Consider the following 17,827-nt stretch of genomic DNA (forward strand, 5'->3'; position numbering starts at 1 on the left):
TCAAGATAATACAAAGATGGATGCTTTTTCATTCTGTCCAAGGTCAAGGGGAAATAAATGTTTAAAAAAGTCGTAGACACTGGGCAAATTTCTGTTTCCTGAGGCAGGTTAAGATCTAGCACGAGAAAAGAAAAAAGGGAAAAAAGAAAACATCTCTCTTCTCATTAAGCACTGAGCAAGGCTGTTCTCTAATAACAAAGCAATAACAAACCTATTTAACAAGACATGATACTCTCACTTGGGTTGCCAGTTTGGTAGCTGACTCCCCCAAAAACCTTCAGCCAGCAGGACAGAGCTGACCTACAATAGTGTGTCCACCTGGCAAAACACTCAACTCAACGCCTACGGCCAGTCGCTTCAGGTGTGGTGAAGACAGAAAAAGCCAGGCAACGCCGTGCCTGAACCCGTACGGTTCTACTGGCAGGTCATCAGAGGATGGTGCAGAAGAACTTCTTCTCCCGGAATGGGTTCTCAGAGGCGGGGACGGGCATGATGAGGGGGTCCTCACGTATGTGGGCGTCGCAGTACGCCATCAGGTCTGCAGCGGCTTTGGACACCTGAAATGTTCAGACAAGTAAAATGTGGTCAGACGTTCTTAATGACTGTGATACTTTATGATTGCATAAACGTCAAGGCCTGTAGATGTGTCCTTCATTATCAGCTATCTCGCCTCTATATATCAAGGCGGTGTCTGACGTTTTGTTTTCCAGTTGTTGCTGCACTTCTCTCTCCCCATTATTTTCTGACATCTCTCCCCTGTGGCTATCTAATGAATAGTAAAAAATAGTTGTATTGAAGCGCCGCACTATGCAAGAGCTGCAAGTAGATTTATGAGCTTGCACACTTTATGGAAATCCAGTCTACATAAAACCTGTGTCTCCCCTCCAACATACCATAAAGGAATTAAGAAAGTGTCTTTGTCAAGGGAAAGGGAGACAAAGAGAGATTTTGAGGAGAGGGAGGACTTTTGGATTTCCAACTTGGCACTTTTAAGCACCAACAGATTCAAATAAGCACTAGATGTAAAGCCATTATGTCTAGAGGCACTCTAGCAGCTCATTGAGGCTAACTAGAATGCTAACATGCTTACGATGCTAGCGTGCTGATTGACCTTTTTGGTTCAGCGTGTTAGTTATTTTAAAGTGCTGTTTTTGTGCTATGATGATGCAAGGTGATGCACATTTTCGGAGGTGAGAGTAGCTACTGGTGAGAAGCTGTGTGTGACTGAGCTTTAATTTTGACGGACTTGATTTGAAGCTAAACGTGCTCCTGTCCAAAATGTGGGCGAATGCTGCGTAGCTCTGCTTTCTTTAAAATTGTACGATGTCTGTGTAACCGATTTGTCGGTGCCTGTGGTAGTGCACTGATGCCTGAGCCTCGGGGAAATAGGAAGAGACAGCTGGTGGAGATGAGTGACAGGTGTGAAGGCAGGACCTTGACTAGCTGAGGGGGTGGGGGTGGGGTTGGGGGGAGGGGGGCTAACAATACTCTTCCTGCCTCAAGGCCAAAAGTTGCATATTGTATTGTTCAAAGTCAAACGGAAAGTAGGTTTCTGCAGAGGAGCAGCTGCATCAGAGGGAAGGTGAGGGCTCTGCATGGAGGACAGAGCCATCTGATCTCCTGCCTGCCTGATCTCCTCACAAGAGAAAACGCAAACAATCCATCGCGCTGCCCATAAGCTTTAGCCTGAAACATTGATTATATTGAGAAATATCCCCAAAACAGCTGATTTCTTCAATTCAATTCAGGTGCACTATGCTGTTTTAGAGGAGGGGTATTTGTTTTCATGTTTAGAGCCTGCAGTACACAATTGCTTCAGTGCAACACCTGAAACAAATGGAAACACTGGAACTAGTTCTGCATACTCACTTAAACGCAAAAGGAGGGTATATTATACTCAGCTGCAAAACTTGGTGGGAATGTTAGCGCCAGCATTTATTAGTGCAAATTATTTTGTGATATGGTGCTGAAATGGAGCAGATTGGTAATGCAATTTCTACTCAACTCATGGTGCTACCAGCGAGCACAGTACATTCTTTGTGAATCTGGCCCAAGGTATAATGTAAGGCATAACCTTAACAGCTTAGACACCTTTCCATGTCAAAATATACAGCTATTAAAGAATACTTAACCACACATTTAAATGTGTTTTTCTTGTATCTCTGAAGCAAAATCCCCTTGGGTATCTGTACTGTATCTTTTACCTCTTCTACCTGGGGTTTCTGGGCTCCCCCATGGAGTCCACAGTTGTTATTTTTTTTCTTGTGAAATACGGGAATGCTTTCAGGGCATCTAGAAAATTTTCAATTGAAAGCCATAACCTGTGATGTGGGGGTCATTGCTTCATCTCAAGGGGTCACACAGAGCAAAAAGTTTGGGAACCACTGAGGCACCTCATGCAAGTTTGAAACTAAAGTTAAGAGTCCACAGTCATGCTTAACATTTGCTGAGGACGATTGGAATGTCATTCGTTCAGCAGGGATTTGGTCATAAACCTGCTAAAACTAAAACACTCACTATAAAACCTCTTCTGAGGACCTGACTGCTTGATTTTATTAAGGTCATAGTCAGAGAACTGGTAGGGGAGAACGGGGTAAGTAGGCACACGTTTTACTCTAGTGAGAATTGCTCATCACCTAAACATCTTTCAATAGTCATTCCTACATTAAATTGAAGCTTACGGTGTTGGCTTGAAATGTGTACCCCTCACTTTTTCTATCTTATTGTAATAAAGAAGAAATTAATCATCAAAGACACCCTTACACATTGTGACAACAAACCCCATCAAGGGGTCGGTCGTCAAACACTATGGGGTTGTTTGTCACAATGTTATCTTAATGGGAATAATCTTAAAAAGAAGGCAAGAAAGTAGAACTAAATTTTAAAGTTTAATTGCATTGTTAAGTTGACAAATAGGCCTACATAACTTACTGTAGCCTTGGCAGCTGGTCTAGTTTGGGATGCACTGGGTTGTTTTGATTTTGTTGCCCTTTTTTCTTTTGCATGCTAGCTGCCTTTTCTTTCCTTCTCTGGGGTGTCAGTGAATATACAGCTTGACAATTTCTTTCGTTATTGGGTTCCTTTTCTGGCTGCAGCCTTGAGATAACATGTGACAACCAACCCCCCAAAAAATGTGACGACCAACCCAAACTTGAATTTCTTGCTAGCATCAAGGCCAACAACCATCTGACAACTAATTAGCTTGCTAACCACAATCTAAACTATAGTTTACCCTTCACACTTTGTATGGGTAACAAGTGTTTTGTTATAAACTCATTGTGTAAAAGCCTAGAAGAAAAATACTGAGGAGCTAAATATTTTCAATTTGACATGAAAAACACAAACAGTCGTCTCACCTCAAATTCAGCAGTCTAACTCCAAGGAAGACTATGTAGGTGACCTCTGATCCCAATTCTGGATATTTACATACCAAAATTTCACAGACAGCGCCTTCTGGTTCCGAGATATAACGATTGTGACAACCAACCCGTGTGACAAATTACCCCGTTCTCCCCTACATTAGTTACATTAGAAGTGAGTCATATTAAAAAGTATCCACTGACTCAGAATACACAAAATATTATAAACGTTTCATTTGAAAACAATATTTAAACTAATCCCAGCCCTAATAGCAAGTAACCAAGCCTGCACAAAGTGGATACAGGAGCAAAGGGTTTCTATTACAATTGAAGTAAACAGCTTTATTGTGCTCACAACTAAAGTAAATGCAATGATTTTATTATCACGCAACTGCAGCTTGGATTTATGGAAAAAAAATCGACAGCCCTGCAGGAGGAAAAGTGCTACTGCACGGCGTGTGTCGTGCCCTGACTGACTGTGATTACACTGCAGCCCCATGATGGAAGGAGAGTCCTTCTAATTAGCACATATCACATTCCTTTGGCTGATTGAGCAATTAATGAGAATGTGTAAATCCCTCAACCAGCAGCACAGAGGCCGCTCTCGTCACTGATACACACTCTTCCCTTAATTAAATTTAAGAGATCGCCAGACGTTGCCGGCTGTCTGCTTTCGCTTCTTTTTTCTCTGTACTTTTTCCCTGTGTTTTCATTCCCCCGGCCACGTTCTACTTCAGTGGCTCTGGGGCGGGCTGTTAATAAAGAATTACTTGGATCTCCACGTCTGAGGTGCCAAGTGGGTATTGAAGCACAAACATCTGCCTGCCTATCAATCATCCGACAACTGCTGAGGAAATAATACAGCTGTGAAATAGTGCTATAAGAAAAAAGAACAAATACATCCTCTGAGGACTTTAGTTAGTTTTTCACTTTTCCCACATTTTTTAAATTAATACATAGAATGCAATTTTTATAAGCAGACCCGAGGCCTTAATCAGTACAAATGTTTTCCATCCTTGTTGCATTCAGTAAGTTTTTATTTTTGAGCTAGTCATTGGGCTGGGAATTTGAGAGGAATTACTATTTTTACAAGAGATATCTAAGAAGTGTGTATGCTGTCCACATGATTTAAAGTTATAGTGCATAAATGTACTGTTTCAAATAAGGAATTCTGAGGAATTAAAACAACACTGTCGGAACATCTACGTGAGGTAAGCCTTCGTTGATCACGCATGGATTTTATACCTTCTGCTGAACGTCCAGGTTTTTTCTCAGCAGTGGAATCAACAACTGAACCATTTTGTGGGCGCTTCTTGGAATTTTTCTTAGCACCTGCCCCAGTGTCGGGGGGTGACACCAGTTTTTAAATGCTGCCATACTGAGCAATACAGTGAATTTTGTCCAACTGATAGTCTTAATCAACTTTTTAATCAACTCATTTGGCAATGGATTGAATGTAACCTGTCAAAGTTATGCACTATAGCTTTAAAACTTGTTTTTTTCTCACATAGTGCAACATGCTGCAGACAAATGAGACGTTCGAGGTCAATTATTCAGACTATCTTACCTTTTTGTCAGACCCTCTGTGGAGGTGAGTGAAAGCTTTTCAGATATAGATCAGACCTGACATTTAAAAAAAGATTCAAGTCTGATGTGGCAAATGTCTTCCGACGCTACGTGATCCGGACAGCTCAGCTCATTTAACATTTACAGCTTAACATCGTTTAACCATCTAACAGTTAGTTTACCTTGCTCACTATGTTGGGCATGACAGAAAGGCATTGAGCGAGCATGCCTTAGTTTTTTGTTCCAAAAATAAACATATGGCTTAAGATGTGATTGGAGTTCAACCTTGTTATGCTGGAGGCTGCTGCTATGTGGTCTTGCTCGCTGACCCATACTTCTTGGATATTCTGTTTTGTCAATCCATGATGGCGACCACCACTAGTAGTAACATCATTTTTATTATTTCCAAATCCAAACTAACTGAAGATGGAAAATGCATATTAGTGGTTCTCAACCTTTTTTTTTCTGCTCCTCAAGCTGTGTCACCTGTCAGTTTGGCACCATCATGTGAAACAGCTAGAGAACTGAATAGTGGCTTGAACGATCTGTCTGAATGTGCAACTGACGACAAAACAAAGCCTATACCCAATATGATGGCACCTAGACAGATTGGTGTCCAAATGTCCAAACTCCTTTAATAGTTTTATGGTGGCTGCATATCAGCCGGAATAATGATAATGAGTACGCCTTTGGAACCATATTGCCTTCAGCCTGTTGACACTTCTGTCTTGTGCACACACCTCTGAATTACATCCAGGTTTGTGTCTGATCACCTGAAAGTCCTCTAAATGTTGAATCTTAACTAACTGCATTTAAAGAAAACCACTGTCAATGTTACGGTGTATATCAACTAGCTATAAAACTATAACAAACACCGCTGATCACATTGAAGCTTCAAGATTACGTCATATTTGGAGAGTGGCCACAATTTAATTTAAGGGCAACAAATGACTTTTTGATTTATATGACATGATATGATATGAATCATATCCTCCTCTCATTAAAATAAATTTGCCAAAGTAATGGAAAGATTTTAATTGTTGTTGTGCCTTGTAGGTTAAATCCGGGGTCTTGGTGTTGTGTCTTATGATCCCTGATTACAAGTTGGACATAATCACGTTGCCTTTTTAACTAGAGGAGGTTGTCCGTTAAGCAGCGGTTGTTGTGCTGAGTTGGGATGATCAGGATGGTCTATGGCACGCTTCCAGGCCCCGGCTATAATGCTGAGCTAAACAGCTCCAGGGCTGTGGGCCAATCATTCCCTGAGCACATGAGGAGCATACCCAATGAGATGATGACATGGCCTTCTGAGTTTCACAAGGAAGTGGCTCATGATACGCTGTGGAGACGAGCCCACCCCTCCGGAAACATATCAATGGGAAATCATCTTTTATAGGAGTGAAGACATCACACAGTAAAAGCAATGCATTTTATAAATGGATCTGTCCAATGAATGGAAGTAATACATAAATCTCTATTTATAAAAGTATTATGACATTAATTAGACCATGGCAACTGACCTCAGCCATAAAGAGTATACGAGGCTAAAGAGTCAATATTTAACCAAGTGTTGTTAGATGATAACACATTCTCTTAATGAGGCCTGAACTGCTTCACAATAAAAGTCGGGTGGAGCTGCAGGAGGTTATTGGTATCAGGAATATGACTTTTAAATGGAACTTGGGATCATTGGCTAATTTTCTTTGCTCCAACGAGGAATTTGAACCTCCAGCTGGCGAACCCGCTGCACGCCTGCCAGAATCAAACACGGGCAACGTAAGATGAGAAGAATCCTGTATGAGAAAGACCTAAGACCTCAGAAAAGATGACCCAAATTAGATAACTAATGTCAGAAGTGGTCAGCGATCACCGCGGCCCACTGGGCTTGTCGCTAGCAGATACACAGCCGTGCACCGTCAATACCAAAGCTTTCAAGGTTAACTGAGATTCCATGTGACGCTTGTCAGAAGATGGTAAACGCTAAACTAAGAGCTGAGAAAAGCTAATTTTGTTAATATGTGTCGCAGCCGGCTGTTGTAATGAATTCAGCAGATCGGGAATGTTTATGTAAGTGAAAACAAGTTGTATAAAGTGGAGATAGGAAGAAGTGACCTCCGAAGCCCACTCCTCATCTCTGCTTGAGGCCAGCGGCTCCAGGCTACATGCTTAGCATCCTACTAGCAAAACACACCTGTTTTTTGAGTGTGAAATGGAAACAGTCTCGGTTTCTGACTTTGAATGTAGGGAGTAGACCCAGATTTTGGGAAATATGCTTATTTGCTCTCTGACAGAGAGTTGTGAAGCTAGAACAAGCTGCCGACTAGCTTTGCTTTGCTTAGCATAAACAGGTAGCCTAGCTGAGGCTGGAGGTAACAAAATTCACCTTTCCAACACACGTGAAGTTCACTCATCAACATTGTTACACCTTGGTTGTTTAACTTGTACAAAAAAAGGGCAAAAGCAGCACTCTCGAGGGGTTGTGTAGGCTACTGGGTTATATATTTAGGCCTACCTGGGAAGATAGCCTACTAGATACAAATAAAGAATAATAGAGTCATTTGGGAGCTTTAGAGGTGATAGCATGCAGATTGTGGCAGCTTTTGACAGAACCAGGATATCTGTGTTTACAGTCTTTTTGCTATGCTAAGCTAACTGACTGTAAACAAACTGTAGCTAAATATTTATAATAATAATAATAATATTAATAATAATAATAATAATAATAATAATAATAATAATAATAATAATAATATTTACTACTATTTTACCATTATTGACTCTCAGCAAAAATAAGCGCATAACCAGAGACTTCAAACTGCTCCTTTTATTTATTTTTTTAGGTTGAAAAGGTCAAGATGGCAGAAGGCCCTACATGGAGTTTGTCGCAGAGGAAGTGATGGCTGAGGCCATGTTCAGGCACAAAGCCCATTCTCCTTTATGAAGGTTTAAAAAGGTTAAGCTGGCACAATTCTATATTGTTGTTATTGTTATAAATCCCATGAAACAACCAAAATCAATGGTGTGAAAGTCTGTCACAGGACTTAAGAGCGTTTTATTATGGGACTCATTTGAACGGTGCATCAATACACATTCGGTGCACTATTGAGTATTTGGGGTGGACGTGTGCTTGACTAAAAACTAACGTGACGAAGCAATGTGTCAGCTAGTGCGAGGGTGCAGCTCATTGATTAACTTAATAGTGTTTTTGACCGGCAGTTAAGTTGAAGGCTAAGGGATGTTTTCATTCCCATTAAATTAGATAAGCCTAGTAAAATACTGTTGTCAATTCTACATGAGCGAAACAATTTTTTGAGCTTTGTTCTGACATAACAAGGATAAACATACAATGTTTGCTGTAATATAAGAAACATCTCTCACTGGTCGAAACACTTTGTAGAAATCTGAAGACGTTATAAATAAACAGCGGGTATCACATTTATTCAAAGACCTATTTCACAGCAATTGATATCAGCCAGAGAAAATATTAAATGTGTCTCAGTTTATGTGATTTTTAATTAATGTTTAGCAAAAAACTGCTATTTCAATCATATGTTGAATGAAAACATGTATATGTTTGTCTGTAAACTAACTACCAAAGACAGTAGTTGTGTGAAATGGCAATATGAGTGAGTTTTGAGACGAATGAACACATCGACTAGGCGATTTATAAATCTAAATATTAAATATAAGTCACAGTAGACACCCAGACACAAAAAACAAAAAAATGTTATGAATGAATGAATAGCTGTGTACCTTTATCCTGTCCATGCAGGCCTCCATCTTCAGCTGCTCCACAGCTTTCCTAGCGTGGGAGATGCTGGCTGTGCTGTTGTTGGCGATCCCGTCCTTCATGGTGTCTCCTGTGACGCCAGAGCACAGGCACAAAGAGGGACATAGAGTCAGTGAACATCACATTAAGTCCACAAAGCAGCATCCCCCCCGGCGGTGTCTCTGGCCCCCCCTCGGAGTGTGTGTGTGTGTGTGTGTGTGTGTGGGTGGGGGGGGGGGGGGGGGGGGGGGTTATGATTTACAGCAGCTTCATTTTCTATAAAGAAAAAGCTTTGGAGGCAGCAGCTGGACAGCGGGTTGCCATTTTTCAGGCAGTGCTCCTTCACAAATATTTTCTTTTGGTTGAGAAGTTACAGAGGCTGGGAGCATTACATCATCACACACATCTTTGGAGATGCATGTTCACCACATTAGGGCTAGGGGGCTTTGCTCAAGGGCACTTCAGCAGACGCTTGTAGCCCGATTCCCTTTTGATACGACCAGATCGAGGTAAACCATATAGGCCTACCTGCAACTTTCGGCTGGCTTGACCGCAGTCTTTTGCCCCTGCGAGCACTTCGAATTGCCTTGTGTCTGTATTGTTCTTACAGATAAATAAACTTGCCCTGGATTGCCTTTACAACCTCCAGACCGGAGCAGATCCGCCCCACTCTTCACCCTCATCCTGCTTGTGCATCAATGACACTGCAGTGTATTCAAACAGCTCCATTGCATTCAGCCTTACTGTGTATCTAAATGGCTAAACCTTGATCTCTTTTTGAGGCCCCTTGACCCCCTCACTCCTGACACACGTCCCAGTGTGGCAGCCAGCCACAGAAGGGAGATAGATGGTTAGCCTACACCTTGCCACAGAGATGTGTTTTGCAATGATGTGCATGGAGACGATGTGAAGCATTTCACTGAGGTGGGGTGCTGTTGAATCCATTCACTAACAATGTGGATATTTCTAGTTTTTTGTAGCATCGATTTGTTTATTGCATTTCAGTCGCATCAGGTTCGAATTTAACTGGATTTAAACGCATGTTTGGGAAGCAGAAGGGGGATGCGGACGGTGCATTAATTTCCCCCAATCCCACCCTTCTTGGCTCCGAAGCCAATTTATAGCCTTTAATCCCACCCTCGTATGAAGCTATCAGGCCTCTTTTCCATTTAGGTTTCCCATTGATTCGTCCAGCCTGGAGCTCACGCGGCTACACCTAGGGCTTTGACGGGCTCCACGCCGTTTTTATCCGAATGTAACGATGCTAATTGTTGATACGGATCTGTCAATACATGGGCGACTCTTTATTTCTAAGGGGGGATTCAATCGTTGACACACACCGTGCGAGTTGCGGCCCTGGTTAGAGCAGAAAACAGCAAAACCACACATCATTAAAAGACAAGACAAACGATTATGCATGAAGGAATTAGGCCTACATTAATACAAAATAATTTAAAAAAAAGCTTCGCTGCATCGCTCGGCTATGTGCAGATTAATGTGAACTATAGGCTACAGCAGCCGACCTACCTGATATGTGCCAATGGTTTTCCAATTTGGAGAATTCCGGGTTGACTCCACCCAACACACACACGCACGAGAAAAAAAGGGGGATCTGTCAAATATCAAATGGTAAGAGGAAATCCCAGCCTCGTTTCGGTCTGGAATGAACTCGAGGAGGTGAATCCAGGCGTTTTTAAATTTCTTCTCAGCGGTTCGCTCAGTGCGTATTCCGTGTAGGAAGATGATGAGATCCAAGCGGCGAGGTCTTGGCGAGCACCACGGCGGCTGGACTTGGAGAGATGTTACGCATGCAGCAGGGGGGGAAACCTCTGTATGACGAACAGATACAGGCTGTGGGGCAGGGAGCACTCGATCAGCGAACCAGGAGCTGCAGCAGCAACGAGCCAGGAGGACACGTTTCCACTGTACAAGGTGGCCCTAAACGCACCGAGGAAGGCTATTACTCAAATTTGGCATTTGCCGATTTTTACAATGGGTTATGCTTTATTGATTCACAAGGCACCCGAAATCTGCAGGCTTCCCGGTTAATTTTTACATCAGCGGGCCCCTCCCACCATCTAGCCGATGGGCCTCATCCCTCACAGCGTTTGGGGGAATTTCCATCCGGATGAAAAATACTATTTAATAATAATTACTGGAATCCATCCATTGGTATCATAATTGTTGTCATATTCGTGCCACACAGTAACCCCTTTGTGTTTTCCTGCTTGCAAATGCCCCTGAACGCACCTTTACTCTCCAACAGATACAAATAAATTGACTCAAACGACATGTAGTATTATTTCTTCAAATATTTATATATATTTATATATTTATAATATACTCATCACTTAGTTTGTCCATCCATACACGCACAGACATATATACAAACAAAAATGAAACATAAAACATGACCTTCCAGAGCCTCTCAGTCCATAGTGCCAAAACCACCAAAACCAGCCCAGAGAGGTCAAGTCAGTGATTCAATGACACAATTATTTAAGTGACCAAAGACAATGATCTTAAATTATGCATAGCTTAAGTTATCAACAGAAAAACAATATTTCCTTCTGTGTCAAAAGGCACACAAAAATATGATCCGTTTGCACTTTTTCCTATAATGCTTTTGACAATTTCTTCAGAAAAAAAGGGGATGGGTTGGGTAGAAAATAACAACAACATTCGTCCAATCATACACATGGATTTTCAAGAGAAAAGGAAGGTCCATGACTTTTATAAATGTCAAGGAGGAAATGTATGTACACATGCAGGCATGAAACGCAGTAAACAAACACAGTAATATCAGGTCTTGTAGAGGCCTTACACAGAACACAACAAAAGGCTGAGCACTGAGAAGAAGACAAGCAAGAGACACCAACACAGAAGGAATGACGTCATGATATAAGAAGAAATATTCCCTTTCTCGTAAACAAGTCAAACACCAACCGGAAAACGTAAGACATCATTTTTCATCAATGAAGGTTTCGATGCAGTGACCACATGGGCAAAAACTACTTTTTCAGTTTTTTCCTCACATCTGTGTTAAAAACAAACTCCTGGTCTTTCTTCCCATATGAAACGCGAAAAAAAAGCAACTATTGCATTTTCTGATATTGCTCTCAGGATTAGATTTATTAGTGGAATGAAAGCAAAAGCTCAGTTCATGTTAAGACCACAGATCGTTGTCTCTCCTTGAATCACATGGTAGCTGATAGCTTTAACCACCTTTTCACACATAATAACAGACAAAGTGCTGGAAGTGAAGAGGGAATGTAAAAGAATAGCTGCATGGATCCATTGGCGGGCTGAGGACAGAAATGGTTGTTTGATGTTTTTTTTACCCGGATTGATCAGTGTAGTGTATAAGATTCTGAAAATAAGCTTGTGAACCTTATCAGTGCAGGAGAAGTGAAATGCTTCAACCTCAGCTTTTTTACTGGACATGATGCTCTTCACCACACCCTCCCCAGTCCTCTACAAGCTTCTTAGCAATGCTGCACTGGTGCGAAGCCTCGTAGATCAGCATTCAGAAGATTCCTCTCAGGCTTCTTCTCCGGCTTCAGGCGTCTAATGCTGTTGATACAATATTAAGTAGTGAAAAGCTTTTAGTGCATTCGATTGGCAGAAAGTTAAAGACTGCAAAAACACAAGAGAAGCAGAGATGAGCCTCCACTGTGTTTCTAATAAATAAATGAATATCAACATCGCTCAATGCAAAAAAAGAAAGGTTCAACCAAGGCAGGCCTTCATAACAGTATCATGACATGAGAAAATGTCACACCCACATTCACACAGTCAAGGTCAGCATCATTCAAGCATGCAAAAGGTAGAACCGAACAACAGGCAACACAAGGAACACATTCCACCCAGAACCCCTCCCCCCCACACACACACACTCAATCCCTCCATTGAGCTCAGATACAAAGTGATGCAGGGCCTCGACACTAGTGTTCAGACGTGAGTGGAGTAGACAAGCCCAGCAGAGCGGCGTCTCACTCCCACAGAGCGGCACGTCTCCCGGTGTCAGACGTGAGGAGGGGCGCTACTGCAGCGTCAGCAGAACCCAGGCAACAATCTGTCAGGAGGCACGCCGCGGGAGATCTGAGCATCGCAGAGGTGAGAGACGGGGGAGGGCGTCACACTTTCAGTGTCTGGCCTTTGGCCCAGACCATAGCAGCTTACCAGGGGAAAAACAGCAATATAAACATCAGGCAAAAGATCTTTGCACAACAAAAACTGAACAGCAAGAAACAAATTTCATGAAAGACTTAACAAACCAAACACACTCAGGAAAGCATTCTGTATAAAGTGTCTGTTGCAGCCTCAGCCAATCGTCCCCCACACTAACATTCCACTTCAGTATGTTTATAAATATATATTTATATACATATAATACTATTTTCATGTTCATTCCTTGATGCTGGGATTTGCAGTGGTAGAGCTGGGGATGGCTTTAGTCAAACGTCAGGGAGGATTCTGGGAAGTTGAGGCCATGCTGACAGGTTGAGGAGGGCGATGGGCAGTCTCCTCTTGCAGGGAACTGGACGGTTGTGAACGTCCGACAGACACACGTCAGCCTGCGGCATAGCTGCTCAGGAAGGAATAGAACATGGGCAACTTCATGCGCTGCTGGTCCCGCCGACACCACGCCATCACCGTGCCCTCGCTGTTGGCTGTGTACAAGTGGTGGCCATCGCACGAGTATGTCAGGCTGAGGCACACAAGAGGGAGATAGCCTCATCAGAATTTAACTGCATTTTTTTTTTTTTTTTTGCAATGGTGGAAAGTGTCATCACAAAAAATGCAAAGAACAGTATGGGTGTAGAGCTGACAAGATACCTGATGATGGGTTTGCTTGACTTGGAAAAGGTGATCTCTCTCACTGGTTTTAAATCCCAGGTGCTCCACAACCTAAACATATTTCGGGTGTCAGTGTGAATAATTCAGTATTCAGAGAGAGAGAGAGAGAGAGAAAAATCAACAACAACAAAAATGTGTTTCTGCTCACCTGACAACACCGTTCTCCAGGCCGCCTGCGATGACATTGACCGACACGCCCTCGGGCTGGTTGGAGAACGCCACGGAGCAGATGATCTCTCTGCAGTGCACGTGGCCTATAAGGTCACCGTTCACCGTCCACAGTCGCAGGTCGCTGCCGCCGCCCACTGGATACAATGAATCATGTGTTAAATCAAAGACGGTAAAACTCAAAGTCTGGGAAAACACAATGTAATTCCTTCTGAGAGGACACAGAGCAAACCCGCTCACTCACCTGAGTCACAAACCGTTGCGATGTCACCCGTGGTCTCGCTGGCCGACACCGCTGTCACCGGGCTTTTGTGGCCGGTGAGGCTTTGCACATAACACAGCCTGAAAGGAAAAAAAATACAGAGCAGCTGAAAGACAGTGCACGCTCTAAATGTTGGAAAAAATGATGAATGTTGCAGCATAAAAGATGTGATCAAAGCATCTCACGCACATGCGCAAACACACACACACACACACACACACACACACACACACACACCTGTTGAGGTCCCAGAGGATACAGGTGCCGTCTTGGCTGACACTGATGAGAATGCTGTAGGGTTTGCAGACAAACAGGCTGGTAACTTCCCCTGTGTGGCCGTACAGGTGAACCTGAGATTCAACCTCCATCTCTGATGGCTAGGGAGAGACATTAGAGACACACATTAGAGACCATACACATAGCGGGCATACAGATCTGAACAGCTGCATGTGGCTCAGTGTTAGCAGGGATGAGGCAACTTGGTTTTTGCAAATTTCCTAATCAATCTTCAACTGAATTTTCCAAAGAGCACAAATGTATCACTACGTAAACACCACTCAGAGACGGAGAAAACAGGAAATGCAAATGCCTATTGGTGGGGACGGATGGAAAGTCTGAAAGCCTCTGTGATGATTGACTCCCAGACCTCTAATCCCACTTGTAGGCTCGCTCGGTGGAAATGCATTTCAAGGGCAACTGTGATGTGACTAATGAAGCTGAGCGATTGAGCATGGTGGGGCTGTCTAAAGAGGGAAGGGGGGGTGGCTGGGTAATGGGAGGTGGGTGGGTGGATTGGGTGTTGATGTGGAGGCGGAAGGTTAGAGTGGGACGTAGCCATGGAAACCCACCGTGGTGCTGGTGAAGCGGTTGCTGTAGGCGGTGATCACTCCACACTTGCTTCCCGTGAATAGCTGGCAGCCATCGGGCACCCAGGCACAGCTGGTCACCTGGAGGAGACATGGAGATGGAAACACGCCATACCAGAACTTAAAGCTTATCGGTCCAGTCCTAAACAATAGAGTAACACTGAAGCGAGGGCCGGTATGGTTGCACAGGATTGGAACTTAGTGCTCACCTGGTGAAGTTGCGAACACTGAATGAAGTTGATGGGCGGCTCGCTCTGCTTGCTCTTGAGCCTCAGTATGTTGTCGGCGTAGCCCCAGCTCAAGATGGCCGACCACTGGATGTCTGTGCTGTGCATGCTGCGAACGCCTACGGAGCAGAGAGGGTCAAGGGAACTCTCTTTAATTTCCACTGCAAATATGCACTTTAAAACAAGACCAAGTAGAGACTACCTATTAATGCAGTTTTCCTTTACACATGTGCTTTTACTGTTTTATTGAACTGTTTGTGTGATTTTATTTGTGTCTTATGTTGTTTGAGCCACAAACTGAATGCAATTATCTGTCTTTACATGTGAGATAATACATTTTACATTAACAAGTTAATGGAGTCAGCAAGACATTATGCATCCAGGTTGCTGCCCTGTGAACTGATTGGTGGAGCGTCCTACCCTGCTCCTTGCTGTAAATCATCATGAGGCAGAACTTGCGGGAGAGTCCACAGATGGCCCGCGTGGGCAGAGCCAGCAGCGAACCGAACCTCTCTCCGTGCGGCTGACTGAAACACACCACCGGGTCCGGAGCAGAGGGCGAGCCCACGTACTCACCCCACTTCAGACCTTTGATCCACGGTAGCGGGCTCTATTGGGGGGCGGGGGTGGAAAGGAAATGGCCAGTTGAGCAGTGCGTTATTGAATTGGGCGACACATTAAGTCAACTCAGCACACAGCAGACTGCCATATATACTTTAGAATAGATTACCGGGCAGATTATTTCCTTGGCCTGTTCTCGGGTTTCTCTGAAGGCCAGCTGAACCAGCAGACCCATGGCTGCAGGCAGCTCCCCCTCCATCAAGAGTTTGGGGCCGGCCCTGCCGACATGAGAGGCGTTGAAGAGCTGCCTGGGTGTCTGTCCGTATGTCTTGATCATTGTCTCCAGGGCCCGTCGCTGCACCGGGTCTTCTACAGCAGAAACATCCATGCCGAAATAGGTCTGTGAAAAATGTTAGCAAAACTTTAGCTCTATTGTTTTCCCAAGATTTGAATTCTTTAGCAAACGTGATGAAATAGTCAGGTGCTTACAGCCGGGTGGAAGACGTTAATGGCGTGGACAGCGGCTTTGCCTTTCTGCTTGAGCCCAAACACCAGGTCGATCCACTGGCACAGGGTCTGGGAAACCTGGTCCGACTCCAGCGCTTGTCGGTGGATCAGGATGAACAGACGTGGGTCGTTTCGGGCCCAGGGCGGCAAATTCACATGATTCACCCTCTCTCCATTTTGACGAAGACCAAAATCAAAACCTGTGAAGTGCAAATTATTATTATTTATTTATTTTTTACTCATGAGAACCTATGTCAAATGTATATGGGTACAAACGATAGGTGCAGAAATGAAATGGAGTGGAAAATAATTACCCTCTCTGTTGACCAGGAATTCTGGGAGGTAAAAAAACTCTGGGATGAGCTCTTTCACATCCGTCATGGACTCGAAGGAGGACAGACGCCAAGTGGTGTTCATGGAGTGAAACGTCCGGTCCGGGATATCAAAGCTCTGGTCTAATTAGGGCCAAAGACAATCTAATTACAGATTCCGCTCACTGATTGAAAAGATCCCCTTTCATGACCTGAGACGCCACGCCCGCTGAATACATTTACGATCACATAAAACGCCGCCTCGGAGGATCAGAGGAGAGAGACGGGCAAATGAAAAAAAGAATTAACAAGAAAGGGAGAGATAGAGAAGCGAAGGTGAAGGGCGCCGAGTTGATCAGAGAGAAGTATAGAGATGGAGTAGCTCTTTTCATGGCTAAAACGTGTGATGCAACACGGCTACAGCGCAACATGCTGCTCAGTTAGATCTAATAGCAAGATGTTTCAGAATGTTAGTACTAAAAAGCCTCAAAGCATCCACCAAGATGGAGCCGTCAGTGTGCAGATAAAAGCTCTTTGGAGATGTGTGATAATTATCTGCTGTTAAAGAGCCCTTGACTGACTAGTTAACATTGGCCAAGTCGTGACTCACCCTGGTATGCGAGGAACATCTTAGTAAACGGAGGCATTCGGACCAAGAAGTGAAGCACAGTGCCGCTGTTGGAGTAGTGTGAGCCGTAGTGATAAGGTTGGACGGGAGGCATGGGGTCGTCCTCTCGAACGCCCTTCTTGTATTCGTCCTCAAGGTACTGAACAAACACACACACACACACATAAGATGAAGTGTTTTCTTACCGGAACATCCAGCACAGTCATGGAAGACCATCTAAAATATACAACAGGCCCTTACCTTGTAATTATCCACATAGCGATCTTCCTTCTCTTTTGACTGGACCGCGATGGGTTTGTTTAAGTTCCTGCGTGACGATAAAATGTCAGCAAAGCAGCGATGAACCATATTGTTGTACAGTGACAAATTCAATACATTTTCCAATTAAAAATGATTTAGGTGTAAGAAATCTTGACTTCAGAGAGACCCTATTTGTTATCCAGTTTTACAATAACACATAAACAAATGTTATTATGGTGGGGTATAGATCTGGTGTTAACAAGAGCAGCAATTATAAAAAATATCTGGGAGCACTATATGTAATTTGTTGCGTGAATTATGCTGATTTTCAGATTCAAACTTAACTACTAACTAACTAATTTGTGTTTCTACTAAAAACTGTTTTCATGTTGTAGTAGTGTCCCAAAAAAACCTTTATATTTCATAGTGCCATTGCTGAATCTCCTCTTTTCAGGCTCTGTCTGAAACACTCCAATTGAGTGCCTGTCTCTTTAAGCCCTGAC

At 43.5% G+C, this 17,827-nt stretch overlaps 2 protein-coding genes across 2 annotated transcripts in view; both read right to left on the reverse strand.

Moving 5' to 3' along the window:
• Nucleotides 1-420: 420 nt before the first annotated feature.
• Nucleotides 421-10,400, reverse strand: gng4 (G protein subunit gamma 4). The gene is made up of 3 exons (XM_080037232.1): nucleotides 10,222-10,400; nucleotides 8,679-8,785; nucleotides 421-557 (listed from the first exon to the last, which is right to left on the reverse strand). The coding sequence occupies exons 2-3, from the start codon at nucleotides 8,775-8,777 to the stop codon at nucleotides 429-431; spliced, it is 228 nt and encodes a 75-aa protein (XP_079893358.1). The 5' UTR covers nucleotides 8,778-8,785; nucleotides 10,222-10,400; the 3' UTR covers nucleotides 421-428.
• Nucleotides 10,401-11,048: 648 nt separating this feature from the next.
• The window catches only part of lyst (lysosomal trafficking regulator), a 59,655-nt gene continuing 52,876 nt past the window's right edge, over nucleotides 11,049-17,827 (reverse strand). The window contains exons 42-54 of the mRNA XM_080037028.1: nucleotides 17,325-17,391; nucleotides 17,067-17,223; nucleotides 16,460-16,600; nucleotides 16,128-16,345; nucleotides 15,808-16,038; nucleotides 15,498-15,687; nucleotides 15,060-15,196; nucleotides 14,833-14,931; nucleotides 14,222-14,361; nucleotides 13,967-14,064; nucleotides 13,703-13,859; nucleotides 13,534-13,605; nucleotides 11,049-13,405 (exon numbers count right to left, since the gene is read on the reverse strand). Of these exons, the coding sequence (XP_079893154.1) occupies nucleotides 13,267-13,405; nucleotides 13,534-13,605; nucleotides 13,703-13,859; nucleotides 13,967-14,064; nucleotides 14,222-14,361; nucleotides 14,833-14,931; nucleotides 15,060-15,196; nucleotides 15,498-15,687; nucleotides 15,808-16,038; nucleotides 16,128-16,345; nucleotides 16,460-16,600; nucleotides 17,067-17,223; nucleotides 17,325-17,391 (1,846 nt within the window). The 3' untranslated portion in view covers nucleotides 11,049-13,266. The remainder of the gene's footprint in view (nucleotides 13,406-13,533; nucleotides 13,606-13,702; nucleotides 13,860-13,966; nucleotides 14,065-14,221; nucleotides 14,362-14,832; nucleotides 14,932-15,059; nucleotides 15,197-15,497; nucleotides 15,688-15,807; nucleotides 16,039-16,127; nucleotides 16,346-16,459; nucleotides 16,601-17,066; nucleotides 17,224-17,324; nucleotides 17,392-17,827) is intronic.

Source organism: Ammodytes marinus (assembly GCF_949987685.1).
Source record: "Ammodytes marinus genome assembly, chromosome: 11".
NCBI classification, from domain to species: Eukaryota; Metazoa; Chordata; class Actinopteri; order Uranoscopiformes; family Ammodytidae; genus Ammodytes; species Ammodytes marinus.

What these genes read in the sequence shown, in the direction of transcription:
- gng4 (XM_080037232.1), bottom strand. Translation starts at nt 8,777, where the DNA reads ATGAAGGACGGGATCGCCAACAACAGCACAGCCAGCATCTCCCACGCT. An exon ending in CCTGCATGGACAGGATAAAG is followed by an intron (nt 558 to 8,678) that starts GTACACAGCTAT and finishes TGAACATTTCAG; the next exon opens with GTGTCCAAAGCCGCTGCAGA.